The sequence below is a fragment of the Erpetoichthys calabaricus genome, chromosome 2, assembly GCF_900747795.2.
Source record: "Erpetoichthys calabaricus chromosome 2, fErpCal1.3, whole genome shotgun sequence".
Classification (NCBI taxonomy): Eukaryota; Metazoa; Chordata; class Cladistia; order Polypteriformes; family Polypteridae; genus Erpetoichthys; species Erpetoichthys calabaricus.
Genome location: NC_041395.2, coordinates 82,123,070 through 82,135,874, shown reverse-complemented (window position 1 = coordinate 82,135,874; position 12,805 = coordinate 82,123,070). Strand labels below are relative to the sequence as shown.

At 38.6% G+C, this 12,805-nt stretch overlaps 1 protein-coding gene across 3 annotated transcripts in view; it reads left to right on the top strand.

Annotated features, from left to right (window-relative positions):
- hapln2 (hyaluronan and proteoglycan link protein 2) overlaps positions 1-10,443 on the top strand; it is a 43,201-nt gene extending 32,758 nt beyond the window's left edge. For 2 of the 3 annotated variants that reach the window (XM_028793996.2, XM_051923309.1), the window contains exons 4-6: positions 4,073-4,189; positions 4,272-4,457; positions 9,260-10,443. In XM_028793996.2, the coding sequence (XP_028649829.1) occupies positions 4,073-4,189; positions 4,272-4,457; positions 9,260-9,543 (587 nt within the window). In that variant the 3' untranslated portion in view covers positions 9,544-10,443. Of the gene's footprint in view, positions 1-4,072; positions 4,190-4,271; positions 4,466-9,259 lie in introns of all 3 variants that reach the window. The other variant, XM_051923310.1, reaches the window with a different exon arrangement.
- Positions 10,444-12,805: the final 2,362 nt, after the last annotated feature.

The window sequence follows — 12,805 nt, the reverse complement described above, 5'->3', positions numbered from 1 at the left end:
TTGATCTCTTTATTCTCTCATCTTGAATTTGTTGGAGATGATCATTGGGATATTCTGGCTCATACTGATACTTAAAATGATCTTAAGGGTATCAAAGGAGGCAGTGACATAGTGAGGCACCACCAAATGGAACAATAATCAAACTCAAACTCGTAGAAAGGGGTCTTATACTGGCAGATAGGAGAACATCAGCTGACTATCCAAAGCACATACCAGAGTCCTAATGAATGAAATGGGTAAGGATTCCAGCACGAACGTCTTCTTGAAAGTGCACTTTAGTTTTGCTAGTGGAGGTGGCACAAGACAGAACAAAACAAAGAGGAGGTCAGGGACAGACAAAATGGTCAGAATACCAGAGAGAATTCAAAAGTACCAGACTACAGTACTGAGAAACAAAAAGTAAAGTGAAAAGAGTCTGTGACAAAAAGATCATTTTGCAAAAAGTGTTTGTTTTGTTTACCTATCAAAACCAAAATACAGATAAAGTCCTTTTCGTGCTGCCCTTTCAAATGGGGAGTGTATGGTGAGATCACATGTCACTGCGTGTCTCCTGATCACAAGACTAGCAACTGATATTGTTGGAACAAAGAACATGGATGCAGCCATGCAAAACTAACATAAAACTGGGGAATACACTAGAAAAATTAATATGAAGACAGCACCATACTAATATCACCCTCATAATGATAAAATATCAATTGGCTGCACATAAACAAACTTTAAAGCCACAAAAAGTGGAAATGTGGAAAACAGGAATCTAAAACGTCAGATTACGAAAGTTTGTTTCTACAATAATACTGAATGTATGTGTATCTTCATAGCGTGATATATTGCATTGTTTATTTCTCTAACTCCTGAGAAAACTCTTTCCCTAAGCTTCACAAAATGAGCTACAGGAATTCACAACTCTGGGAGTGAAGTGTTGACATGAAGGAAGACAGGCAATGAGATGAAGGCACAGCTGGAATCTAAAGGCAAACCTACATGCAATCCCCCCCATCTCTCCCCACCAAGCCTCCCCCATTCAGAAGCTAGGCCTCCCAAATGCTTCAATTTGATTTATGTTATTTGTTGTCAATCGTTGAGCCGTTCGTGTCCAAAGAGAATTCCATCTCCACTAACCTTACATCGGTCGTGATTTAATCAAAAAATGCTAAACTTCAAGAGGGACATGGACCTTAGTTGCTGTTGCAAAGCAACATATTTGGAGTGACATACCCATTTAAGGAAGACAGGTCCTGAAGTGTGTGCTCTTCATTGCTTTTTCTGCTTGCTTTTGCCTTGTTGTTTTGTTTTTGATATTCACAGTAATAGTCTACCAGAGGGCGGCACGGTGGCGCAGTGGGTAGCGCTGCTGCCTCGCAGTTGGGAGATCTGGGGACCTGGGTTCGATTCCCGGGTCCTCCCTGCGTGGAGTTTGCATGTTCTCCCCGTGTCTGCGTGGGTTTCCTCCGGGCGCTCCGGTTTCCTCCCACAGTCCAAAGACATGCAGGTTAGGTGGATTGGCGATTCTAAATTGGCCCTAGTGTGTGCTTGGTGTGTGGGTGTGTTTGTGTGTGTGTCCTGCGGTGGGTTGGCACCCTGCCCGGAATTGGTTCCTGCCTTGTGCCCTGTGTTGGCTGGGATTGGCTCCAGCAGACCCCCGTGACCCTGTGTTCGGATTCAGCGGGTTGGAAAATGGATGGATGGATAGTCTACCAGATTGTTTTTTGCTGCTTCCTAGCCATTCATTTTTGTATATTAAAACAGAGTGGCTTTTCTCTTATTTTCTTGGATCCCACTTCTACATTCAACCATGACATGTGCTACTGAGCTCACATTTTTTAATTCTCCTGCAACATGGAGTCATGGAATTCTTTCAAATAAATGTCCCAAAGTCACTCTCTAAAGAGTTCAGTGTATATATATTTATTTATTCAGTATATCTATATATAAAAAGTAGAGAAATGTTTCAAATCAGTTGTATGCATGTATAAAATTCAGAGGGTTATATGCAGTAAACTCAATTTTCATTGACTTGGAGATAACAAAGCCAGGTTAGCTTGTTCCAGTGAGTAGTTTGTAAGCCACAGAAGAACAGCTGGACAATATGAAGATGAAATTGTGATGATTGTTAACCTTGATTAAAAACGATGCAGTTACACTATGGAACCTCAAACAGATTTGACAGCAGCTATGGGGGAACAATGGACTGCTTTCTCTATGTAGAACTAAGATAAGACTTGATCTGAATGAACAACTCATTTCACATGGCAAACTTAGGAGTATACAAACAGCAATGTACATGCATTAGTCCTCAGTTTAATAGTATTTCCTGGGTATTTTCAAATCTTATCTATGTGGAGTGTGCACTCATACTTGCGTCTAATTCATCAGGGATCTCAGCAGTACACAGCCCTGAAGAATCTGTAATTCTTTGTAAATAGAATGAAGCATTTTTAAAGTCATTGGGGAATGGATCCCAACACAGAGTGAGCTAAATTGTGGTTGTACAGTATATACGATAGAGTAGCTGTTTCTTCATCTGTGATGAGAGATGTTGGATATCACTATCATGAACATTAAACTCCTACCAATTATATAGAAGCCTCTTCGTGTAATAAATGTTTATAAAGGGTACATTTTAGAAGATTTGTTGTATGTTCAATCCACAGTTATAAGACACTATAAGGATTTACCACAGGCAATTTGTGTTTTCAATTAAGTTAAAGTGTTTTAAAATAGCAGCTGTAAATGACCCCGCCATCCCTCCATCTAATTCAGGGTTGAGGTTGCCACAGTGTGTTTCAACAGCACGGATGAACATTTTGGGACTATCATAACAATTTTTCATGGGTGGTTCTCTCTGTGAGTCATGATGTCTGGCCTCAAAGTGAGTAAAAGATAGAGAGGGACATGACGTGAGTGGCCCACACTGCAGCCTCAGTGCTCTTCTCTTTTCTGACTCACAGTCCGCCCCTCACCATAAGCCTAACTGCCTGACCAAAGCAAAGAAGAGGGAAGCACAAGATACAGGTGAGAGGGACAGGGGCTAGAAAACAAAGAAAAAAAGAATTTTAATCACTTCAACAAGGAATAACATTATGTACAAACTTTTTCAATTTGAGAGCAACAGACTGCAGGGTCAGTAGGCTGTTTACTATGACTACTAATGATTCTCTACAAGCCAAGACAGTTCATTAAAACACTCAGACTACAAGTGATGTTAAACAATATGGAGTTAACATCCACCATTAAATTTGACATAGTTTGACATGCTGTTGACTTCTCTTTGATTTTATTTCCTCTACAGTAATGCAGCCAAAGATCTAAACAGGTTCATGCTTTATTTTACAAGGATGTCATTTTCAAACCAGGCTAAGTTGAGTTAACATGAGCTAGGAAGGAGGGCATGGAAGTTTAATTGGGCCTAACTTTGTTCTTGTGTTAGGCCTTCACACATTTTCTCTTTGTCAACTCTCAGTTTAGTGCAGCAGAGTTTGTATGAGGCAGGAGGACAAAGCAGCCACAGGAGTAATTGAGACCGTTCAGGGGGTCAGCACATCTTCTGTACAGCATGCTGTCTTATATCACTCAGTATCCTGCACTACTCTACTTTCAAATCAAGAGAGAATGTTATGTGTTTCTGCATCCAACTGATTGTGGGGGGCCAATCTGTACGAATGTCCAGGGCTAATTTTAGATTCCCAATCCTGTCGTCAGACAGTCCATCCCTGTCTGACAGAATGAGGCGCGATGTAAGAACCAACTCCATATGGGGCACCAGTCCATCACGGCACACAACCCACCCAACACTTGCTTATGTAATGCCAGTTTAGCATTGTCAATGACTCTAACATGTGCGTCTTGGGTGTGCAGGATTAAAATGGAAGTATCTGAGAAAAACCCACATAACCAAATCTGGACTGAGGTTTTTGAGCTTCTGAGGCATCAGTGCTACTCTCTGAATTATTGTGCCTTCACAGAACACTAAGCACTCCAGTCAAACTATTAGGATTATTCATCTTAAGAGAACTTTAGTCCCATTTAAAAAGTATGGAAATAACTTACCTTATGTTTCTTCTTGTACTAGGAGTGGTGTTTCCTCTCCAAAACACCAATGGCCGCTACAAATACACGTATTATGAAGCAGAAAAGGCTTGTGAGGATCAAGACGCTAGACTGGCTACATTTTCACAGCTTTATAAAGGTGAGTGCAACGTGTTAGTTATCGTGCACACAATCTGTGAAAACTGATTACAATTTTAAAGTGTCTGTTTTTCTCTTGGTAGCATGGTTAGATGGCCTGGACTGGTGCAACGCCGGTTGGCTCAAGGACGGCACTGTTCACTACCCAATCATCCACTCCAGAGAGCAGTGTGGTGGGAAAGAGCTTCTGCCAGGGATCCGCAGTTACGGGCAACGGGATAAAGTCAACGACCAATTTGATGCATTCTGCTTTACATCGACGATTAAAGGTTTCATTGTGTGAAAACACAAATAATTCCTTTTGAAAAGGCTCCTTGATAAAATTAAATGAATAAATAAAATATTGCAAGACTAGAATAGAACATAGCTATTCAAGGAAATGTCATGTTTATGATTAATGTCCATTTGCACAGCTTAACACAAATGTCTTTTAGCACATAAAGCTTCTAAATTACCATGTTGGCTCTAGCTTGTAGTAATGATAGTTATTGATTCATTCATTAATTCTTTTCCTGGATGCCCTTATTCTTATACTGGACTATGGGTGTTATAATATTTAAACTGATAGTTAATTTTTATTTTATTTCCATTGTAAGGCAACCTGCCTCAGTTTTATATTTAGATAAACACAGGTGGCAAAGTACACATGTCCATCTGTCCACCCAAATATCTGAACCCCGTAACAGAGTTATGATAGCTGGCATCAATCCCATCATCAATTCCCAACATGTTAAGTGCCTTTCCAAAGTAGATCACAGATACTGCTGGGGCGCTTAATGCAATTGTTTTAAATGCTGTGGCTATGTATTCAAGGATTTTTTTCTTTACATTTCTTTCCATTCAATTAAAGCATTCATTAATATTTCTTTGACAGTTCCTGTTCAAATTGCCAACCATTATTTATAATTACTGAACACTCACAATGCCTTCCATGTCTTTCTTGACCCAATTTTGGCAATACCTTTAGGTAAAATTATTTATAGGTAAATTTTTCACCACAAACTTGCTTTGTATTGATTGACAATCTTAACCTGTTATGCCAATAAACCTCACTTTCAGAATAGATGACGTTTAGGAGGTTTTTATGGGTTGTGAAAAAACAAACCGCCTTCAATGCAATTGAATGTGTAGCAGCTGTACAAAAATGTGACATTTGGAAAATGTTTTTCCTTTTTGAAAAGTTAGGTCACTTAACTAAAAGGATTCACATTTCAGAGCTGAAAATATGACATTTAGGATATGTTTATGGATTGTCAGTAAACAAACTAACTGTAAATGCAGTTGAAAATCCATGAGAGTCAAGGCAGGTCAAAACTCACCCGAAAGACATGGCAAGGAAAACAGTTTGTGGAAACTGTACAGAATATGGGATCTGTTTAACGTTTAATTTGAGGAAATGTAGAAAAATTGACTTGGTTTCATCCCAAACAGATGAAATTTAGGGTGTTTTTACTGATTTCAAACACAAAACTGGGTCAAATTTGACCCAGATATGATGATCAAAATGTTCTGCTTCAGTGCTACATCTAATTTAGATAGATAGATAGATAGATAGATAGATAGATAGATAGATAGATAGATAGATAGATACTTTATTAATCCCAGGGGGAAATTCACATTTAGAATATTTTACTGTAGTTACTGTACATTATAAAGAGGTTACATTACTTCTTTCCATGTAAATATTACACTGATTAACACATATAATAAGACTAACCTCTGCACATAAGAACATAAAAGTTTGACAAACGAGAGGAGGCAATTCAATCCATCAGGCTCTTTTGTTTAGCTACTAGGTAAATTGTCCCAATAGCTCATCCAAATATGTCTTAAAGGTTTTCAAGGTTTCTGCTTTAACTACATGTCTTAGTAGTTTATTTCAGATTCCCACAAGAAGTGCTTCCTCCTTGCTTCAGTCCTAACTGCACTTCCCCTTAATTTCCACTGGTGTCCTCCAGTGCGAGATTCACCATTAAGTTGAAAGAATTCTACTGGATCTACTTTTATCAGTACTTTTGAGAATTTTGAACATCTGGATTAGGTCCCCTTACAGTCTCCTCTGCTTGAGACTAAACAGGTTTCATTCTCTGAGTCTGTCAGAGAAGGACACGTTCTTAAGTCCTGGGATGCACTTGGTTGCTCTCCTCTGTACGGTTTCATGTGCTGCTATGTCCTTCTTGTAACGTGGCAACAGGAACTGCACATAATACTCCAGATGTGGTCTTACTAGTGCATCTACTGGTACTTGTAACAATGACAATAAAGGCTTCCTAATCCTAATTATACAATCTGAGCATACCATCCCTTGATTTATATTCAACAGTTTTTATGATATAATTTAACATTTTATTTGCCTTTTTAATATCACCTCCACATTGCTTAGACAATGAAAATCTGTCACCATAAACCCCAGAATCCCTGTAGGACAGTGTCTGCCCTATTGTATTACAACTCACATTCTTTTTGCCCACTTGTAGCACTTTGCACTTTTCTATGTTAAACTATATTTTCTCATAGTTTTAAAGCTTGTCCAAGTCTTCTCAAATTGTCTTCTTAAATTGTCTTTGCTGTTTCCTTAGTGTCTGCCAAATTTCACAGGTAATCGATATAAACAGTGTGTAACGCCTTCTGTCGGCCTTTGAATTTTATGGCTTCATTTGATGTTATTTATTGGTTTTGCACACTAAGGAGTGCATATTATTTATTTATTTATTTTAGGCAATCACATAAAAATATCTATACCGATTTTCACAAAATTTTGAATATAGCTTGACGCTCGTTCACTCTAAAATATAGGCTATATTGCAATTTAAAATTGTCACTGAGAAGAGTGTTGGTTAACCAAAAACTACACATTACCTCAAAATGACTGAGTGGATCCACCTCAATAAAAGGACAAGCGTCTGTGTCTGTCCGGTTGCAATCCATCAGATGGTGCATCACAAACATTGTTTTTACAAATCCTCTACTAAATTGTATGTAAAAGAGACATAGCAACTGAACCGACATAATGCACTTCAATCATTAACGCTGATATCTATGATGATTAGATTTCAACTCGTCTTAAATAGGTAGCATAGTTAGTGTATAATAAAGCTGAACCAACTTACAATTCAAACTACAAGATGTTGTATCATTGTGTTGTGATCATAGAGAGAAATGCAAAAATCGTGCATCACTCAAAAACAGCTATGTCTGCTTTCACAACATTTTGTTTTTACATTACTGTTGATGCAGTTTAAAATGTAGGCTTCATGAAGTTTCAAGAATTTCATTGTAGAGTAATAATGGGTCGGCCAACCGCATAAAGGCCACCCAGCTGAGTGGATGTTCATAAATTTGTAAAGTTTCAAAAGTGGCATCATGAGTAGTGGTTCAGTGGTTCAGATAAAATCACAAAAAAACAATAGTTTTTTCCAGTTTATCTTAATATATAAAGCAGAGTCGATGTATGTATGTGTGTATGTATGTTTGTTTATCCGCCATACAAATCTGCACCGGGCATCCGATCGCCACCAAACTGAGGATGGGGCTCCTTTGTGACCAGGAGGAGGTCATGGGGTATGTTTGGTTGAGAGAAATGTCCGTGGTGAAGCGCAGGGCACCTTTTCACGTACACAACGTTCGGCACACGTCCCCGTACTTATTATCGACAAGATGGCCGCATGTTGCAACAGACGTTAACGGCTGTGCCATCTAGCGTCACGTTTGGTCCCTGTGCATCGCTCTTTACCAATGATTCTTTAAATTGCCAACAGATGGCGGAAGTGTCCAAGTATGAGAAGGCGGACTGCTTTCATCAGGTGAAGGGGAACTGCTGTAGGGATGTAAAACGTGAACGACCCAGTGCGCGTGACTGGCTTTCCGTATTTGTGGTGCTATTTGCTCGTTTTCTGACTCACATTACGATTTCAGTCTTGGTCTTTCTGACTGAATGGTGCTATTTGTTCGCTTTCCGAAGCATTGTAAATAACGTGCATTCATCTCACTGTGGTGCTTATTCCGTACGTAATACCATGTAACACATTATAATTGTCCTGCTTTTCGCTAATATACCCATGCCACCGAAATAAAGACGTAGAATTAGAAAGTCCACTTCCGATGCCAGAAAAATGTCTATTTCAAGGGCGTCTGAAACATTGCGCAAGACGTGAAGATGTTTTCATACCAAGAATTCCGCTGATTCCGAATGATTTATCCTTTGATTTCAAACGGCTACAATTTCATGTTCGTTTGGCTTTTGCTGTCAATTAGTAAGGCTCAAGGGCAATCACTGCAAGTTAAATGCATCACTTTGAAAAATCCATGCTTTTCACACAGACAACTCTACATAGTATGTTCCACAGTGGGCAATCCTCAGAATTTGATCATTTTCGCACCACAAGGCAAAACAAAAAATATAGTGTATCCAAAGGCTCTGGAATGACCACTTATATTACCTATTACAATAAAATGTCATTCAGAAAACTGTTTCTTCTATTTCTATGTTCTGTTTCTTTCATTTAGGATTATAGATTCCTGGGCAACGGTGGGTACTCCTGCTAGTATGTCATATGAACGATTCAAATATTCAACAAGTCGTTGCATTTATTAATGAGAGATTAAAAATCTGTTTCCAAATCAGAAATTAACAAGAAATAGCATTCATAGATCAAGCCCAGGAAGGAGTTGCTACAATTATGGAACCCAGTCATACACATAAAGAACACATTCTTGATTCATGAGAACAGAGAAATTGATAGCTACCAGAGCAGTCATGCAGATGACAGATAGGACAGCAGCATTTTAGATGGCAATCATAAAAGGGTCAACAAACCTTTGTTACCTTAAGCCATTGTACAAATATACGAAGGCAATGCTGGGTACGTTGTCTAGTTTGATAGAAATGTGAACTGTAGAAAATCTCCATTTTATTGTTCTTATTTTCTATGCTGAGCTCTTTCCAAGACACCTGCTCTGTTTGCCTAACTTTTCTTCAAAGCTTATCAGTCGAAAGCCTCTATTGTCCTGAACAGACGCAGAAAGTCATAATTGGAATAAACCAACATCATTGTTATTTTTTTCCTTACAGGTCAAGTTTACTTCACCAAGGGTCGCAAGACTTTCAAAGATGCTGTGCAGTCCTGCCAGAGTCAAGGTGCTGAAATTGCTACGGTAGGCCAGCTATATGCAGCTTGGCATTTCTCTCGCTTGGACCGCTGTGATGGTGGTTGGCTCGCTGATGGCAGCGTTCGCTTCCCTATCACCACCCCCCGGGCTCGTTGTGGTGGACTACTTGAGCCTGGGGTGCGTAGTTTTGGATACCCAAAAAAGGCTTTGCGTTCCTATGGGGTCTACTGTTACCACATCAAGTAAATCAGAATAGCGACAGTAGGGAAAAGACAGAAAAGAGTGCCTTGTGTTTCTTGGCGAACACAAACTCCGGTTTTGGTTTCATTTCTTGCCAGTAATGCCTGTTGCTCCACAGAGTTTATAGGTCTCAAGTATATTTGACATTTGCCATTATGTATTTTGGGAAGAGTTTTTCCACTATTTATTTTTACTTAAACCAGTAAGTTGCTATTCAAGAAAAACTCTTTTTGTTTCTACTTTTTTTGAATATGAATCTGGAAAAGTTCCTACAGCTCCTTTTGCGCAAAGCATCCTATTCACTGTAAGTCCTATTTCCACTTCTCAGAAGATGTCTATTACACCAACTGTCACTGCCCTTAGAGAAAGATGAGCATGGCTGATCTCGCTTTCCATGTGTTTCTTTTGCAAGTGTGAGTATCGCATCTGAACAGTGAACAGGGTCAGCAGTGCACAGAGAAATATATAAAGCAGCTGAAGATCCGTTACCAGTCTTAATCATGTCACATTCATGCAGCAGTCTGATCTGCGGGGCCCAGAGAGCAAAGGAAGAGGCCATGCTGAGCACAAGAAAAGTCAAAGACAGCTTTAATAACAAAAAACAAGGAGATTTTATGAAGTGCTGCTATTAAAACCAAAGCCTATAGGGTTTGTTTTTAATTAGTTTGCTCAACAATTAATGCACCATTTGACTAGTATGCTCTTTTGACTTGTCAACGTTGTACTTTCTTCAGAGTTATCACTGTGTCCTGTCTTATTAACTGATATTTATTTGTGTTGTTTCTTTAGCCACATTATTAACTTTATTATTACTTGACTCCATCCTTCAGTGTAATATTCCATTTTTGAAAAATGATTGCTATCTGTTCTGCCTTTCTGAAAATAAAAGTGCTTCTGAACAGAAAAGTTAATCAGTCATTTCTTAATAATCAATCAGTGTTTATACATGCACACACAAAACTGGGATAAGATGAGTAAACCGCTTAGGGCAGAAGCCTGGTTTCTTGGAAACCTCCATTTGCATTTACATGTCCAATTATGGAATTGTCCAAAATGGCAAAATGCTCTAACGTCATTAAACTGTGCAAAGAAAGAGTTCAACGTCATCATCGGCTGGCGAGAATCCGAAAACAAGCATGGAGCCTGTGATCACTTTCTTGCGTTTTATAAATAGGTTTAGTTCTTCATTTGTTCTGAAGTCAATAACATTCATCCTCTTTTTACATCCTTAACCTGAGCCACCGATGGTTTGCGTTATGAACACGGGCCACTGTGTCACCCAGTCTCATTGATTCAACATATCAATGGCAAATAGCTCAGTAAAAACTAAACCGACAACTTAGTGTTATGTTTCTGTTAGTGAATGCCTTGCAGCACACTCTTTTCTACTTGGCTGTATGAAAGAATCCTGGAAGGGAGCGATGTTTCGAGACTTTTTCTTCTTGCCTTTCACCCAGAGCTGATAGAATAATAATAACGGCATTTTCACTTCAGTAAAATAGGTATTACATTAGCTAACATGTTATTTTAAAAAAGCAATAAGACTACTTAATGCACGTTATTTTTACGCATTACCCTACTGGTACGAAGTTGTGCAGAGTTTAGCACTGTAAGCTCAGTTCATCAATATAAATGTAACGATTTCTATAATATCAATATAGATTATGTCATCCAGGAGAAGGAATAATATGATTGATCAAACATTAGTAATGTGTTGATCTTGTGGCTGCTGAAAGTGCAACGAAAGGCAACCAGAGTGCAATGGACATGAGCAGACCATGAAATCCTTACCTGTAACCCAGTTAAGGGTTTCCACTTCCAAATAACTGGGTTACTCTCAGAGAAATGTAAGTCTGTTAACCAGGTTTCTCAGAGACCAAAAACCGGGTTATTATAATCAGAATAAGGGTTTACATAGCATTTTAGAAACCAGGGTATTAAAGTGCATGTAAATGAACGAAATATGTGTAGAGAGATCATGTAATAAACGTCACAGCTCAGTGATCGGTTCTATTAGAATTATTTAGAATGGAGAACTCATAACGTTTGTTGAGTACATCGGACAATCTTTATCTGTTTTGGACTTTGGCCTAAAAAACTAAAATTCTGAAATTTAATTTTCAAGTAGAACGAATCCTTGTCATGGTCAATGGAGAAAATAATACCACTGCAACGTCATTGAAATCTGTTAATTATTGTAGCAATGACCATTGTGTCTCCAAAGTCTCAAAGATCTTTAATTGTATCCTCACCCTACTCCTCGGCCAAGTTTATTTAAGTATTTCAACATTTTCTCTGAGACCTAATTTATTTTAATCCAAAGGTTGTCATTCCTGCTCTTTAACCTTCTTGACATTAACTCCGAGCATGACTCGAACACAGAATTCTATGTAAATACGGTTAAACCCGAGTCACACTTGGAGTGACGTCTTTATAGTGTTAAACCTGAATAACTCTCATGACAGTATTCTACTGCCATCTATCTATCTCTTTATGGATACTGTAAGGTAATTCACCAATATTCATAAGTGGGGTGGAGTCTTCAAACAAAAACACAGTAGCAAATGAAAAGCTGTAAAGCCAGTTTTAGAAAAAACTGAAAGTGAACCATTGCTTGAATTGAGTGATAGTGAAGACAATGTGATTTGGTCATCAGACGTTGAAACGGATAGTACAACTGAAGTATATGGCACTGCACCGTCATGCTATACCTGGTGAATTTGGTCATGGGAAACTTGACCATGGTGCAACAGTAGCTGTGTGGCAAAAAGGCAAAATGATTGTTAAGAAGTTCAAGGACAAGACAGTTGTTATCCCCCTAAGCAATGCAGCAACTGTCAATGATAATTTCATTGAAGATGTGGAAGGCATGAAGCACTGTACTATGGTAAGCTACAATAACACAATGGACATGTCAGTCGTGTGGATCAGGCACCTCTCATGCTCAAGCAACAGAAAAAATATAAGAAAAATGTCCAAAGAAACACTCTTCCACTGTCCCAGTTGCAACTTTGGGCTTTGTGTTGGTGACTGTTTCAAAGAATAGAACACGAGAGTATGTGTACTAAATCTGCATTAGTATAGCAGTGGACACTAAACGAACCTTTACTACAGCATTTATGTTGACATTTTCATATTTAAGTCTCTCTGTTACATGTAATAATATGGGTCCTTGTTGAAAAAAAAATCATCTTTTTTGGCTTGCTTTTCTATAATGCTAAGAGGGCTGAACCTAATTTCTTTCTTTTCAAACAGCATATTTATCAGA